Source organism: Lipotes vexillifer, unplaced genomic scaffold, assembly GCF_000442215.2.
Source record: "Lipotes vexillifer unplaced genomic scaffold, Lipotes_vexillifer_v1.1 scaffold645, whole genome shotgun sequence".
NCBI lineage: Eukaryota > Metazoa > Chordata > Mammalia > Artiodactyla > Lipotidae > Lipotes > Lipotes vexillifer.
Genome location: NW_006777439.1, coordinates 373,921 through 375,138, shown reverse-complemented (window position 1 = coordinate 375,138; position 1,218 = coordinate 373,921). Strand labels below are relative to the sequence as shown.

Sequence of the window (1,218 nt, the reverse complement as noted above, 5' to 3'; positions counted from 1 at the left end):
ACTGCTAGATAATTAGAGCTAAAAGCTCACTGGTCAGCTAAGTCTTGACAAAGAACACGTCTGAGTTTAATAAAATATTTGCATAATTAAAAGACTGGAATAAGACAATGTATAAATCTAGAAAATTTTGCTAGAGCTGGCTAATACTTGCCTAAAGCACAAAAAACTTATTAGTTGAGACAATATTTTCCATTACTAAAGAAAAATCTGCTTTCTGTTGTAACTGAGAAAATTATTTGAGGACAATATATAATTATAATAAATGTATACATTATTTTAATATTTCATGCTTTATGCAGAATTGGATATTTAATTACTGTGATTTTTAAAAAGGTATTGTGGCTAGAAAAAAAAATACAAGTTGGTACCTAAAGTGATACCTGGCTATCCATGATATATGTGTCCAATTCCAATGTTATTTTCTTTCTCAATATTTCATCAAGGCTACATGTAGTTTTAATAGCCAAGCTATCACCTGAATACTATTAAAGAATAATCAGATCCGCTCAAACTTAATTTATATTATTTACCAAGGTAACAAATTCTAATTTTGAGGAAGATTGCTGACCATTTATGCGATCACTAAGAACTAATATTTGGCTTATAAATTCTAATTTCATCTTTTGTACACTGAGGAAAAAGATTAACAATTTTATCCACATCAAGATGCTTGTTTTGAAGGATTGATTCCATCTCTTTGAATAGTTCCTTCTCCAGTTTGCTCATGTTGTCCAACATTGTTTTGGCTTTTTCCTGAACAATTAAAAAATAAAAATAAATAAATACACAGATACACATGTGTGCATGAGCACACATGCACACACACGAGTCTAACAAAATTCCAAACCACCTCTACAGACAAGGTTTGTTCATTCTGGTTTCAACTTCTGGTTCGGTTCCCCTTCTCCTATTCTTTAGATAAAGAAAGAATGAAATTCTTTGGGAAAAATCATTGTTCTACATTAAGTTAATCTATTAACCACAAGCTATTAGTTATTTTTAGTAGAAAATACAATAGCAATTATGTAGTATTAGTCTATACGCAAGAAACTTAAAAGACAAATAACAGGTCAATTGAAAATTTGATATTAATTGTGGATGGGGAAGGTTGCTGAAAACTGAAGCTGAAATATTTTCATGAATTTGGATCTTCTACATTTAAAACCAGCATTATCAGATTAAACAAAGGAAATAGAACAGTGACGTTCAAGGGAAAGA

General features: G+C 30.1%; 1 protein-coding gene across 1 annotated transcript in view; it reads right to left on the bottom strand.

Annotated features, from left to right (window-relative positions):
• Positions 1–582: 582 nt before the first annotated feature.
• SCRN3 (secernin 3) overlaps positions 583–1,218 on the bottom strand; it is a 32,982-nt gene continuing 32,346 nt past the window's right edge. Inside the window, exon 7 of the mRNA XM_007451067.1 lies at positions 583–753. Within this exon, the coding sequence (XP_007451129.1) occupies positions 583–753 (171 nt within the window). The remainder of the gene's footprint in view (positions 754–1,218) is intronic.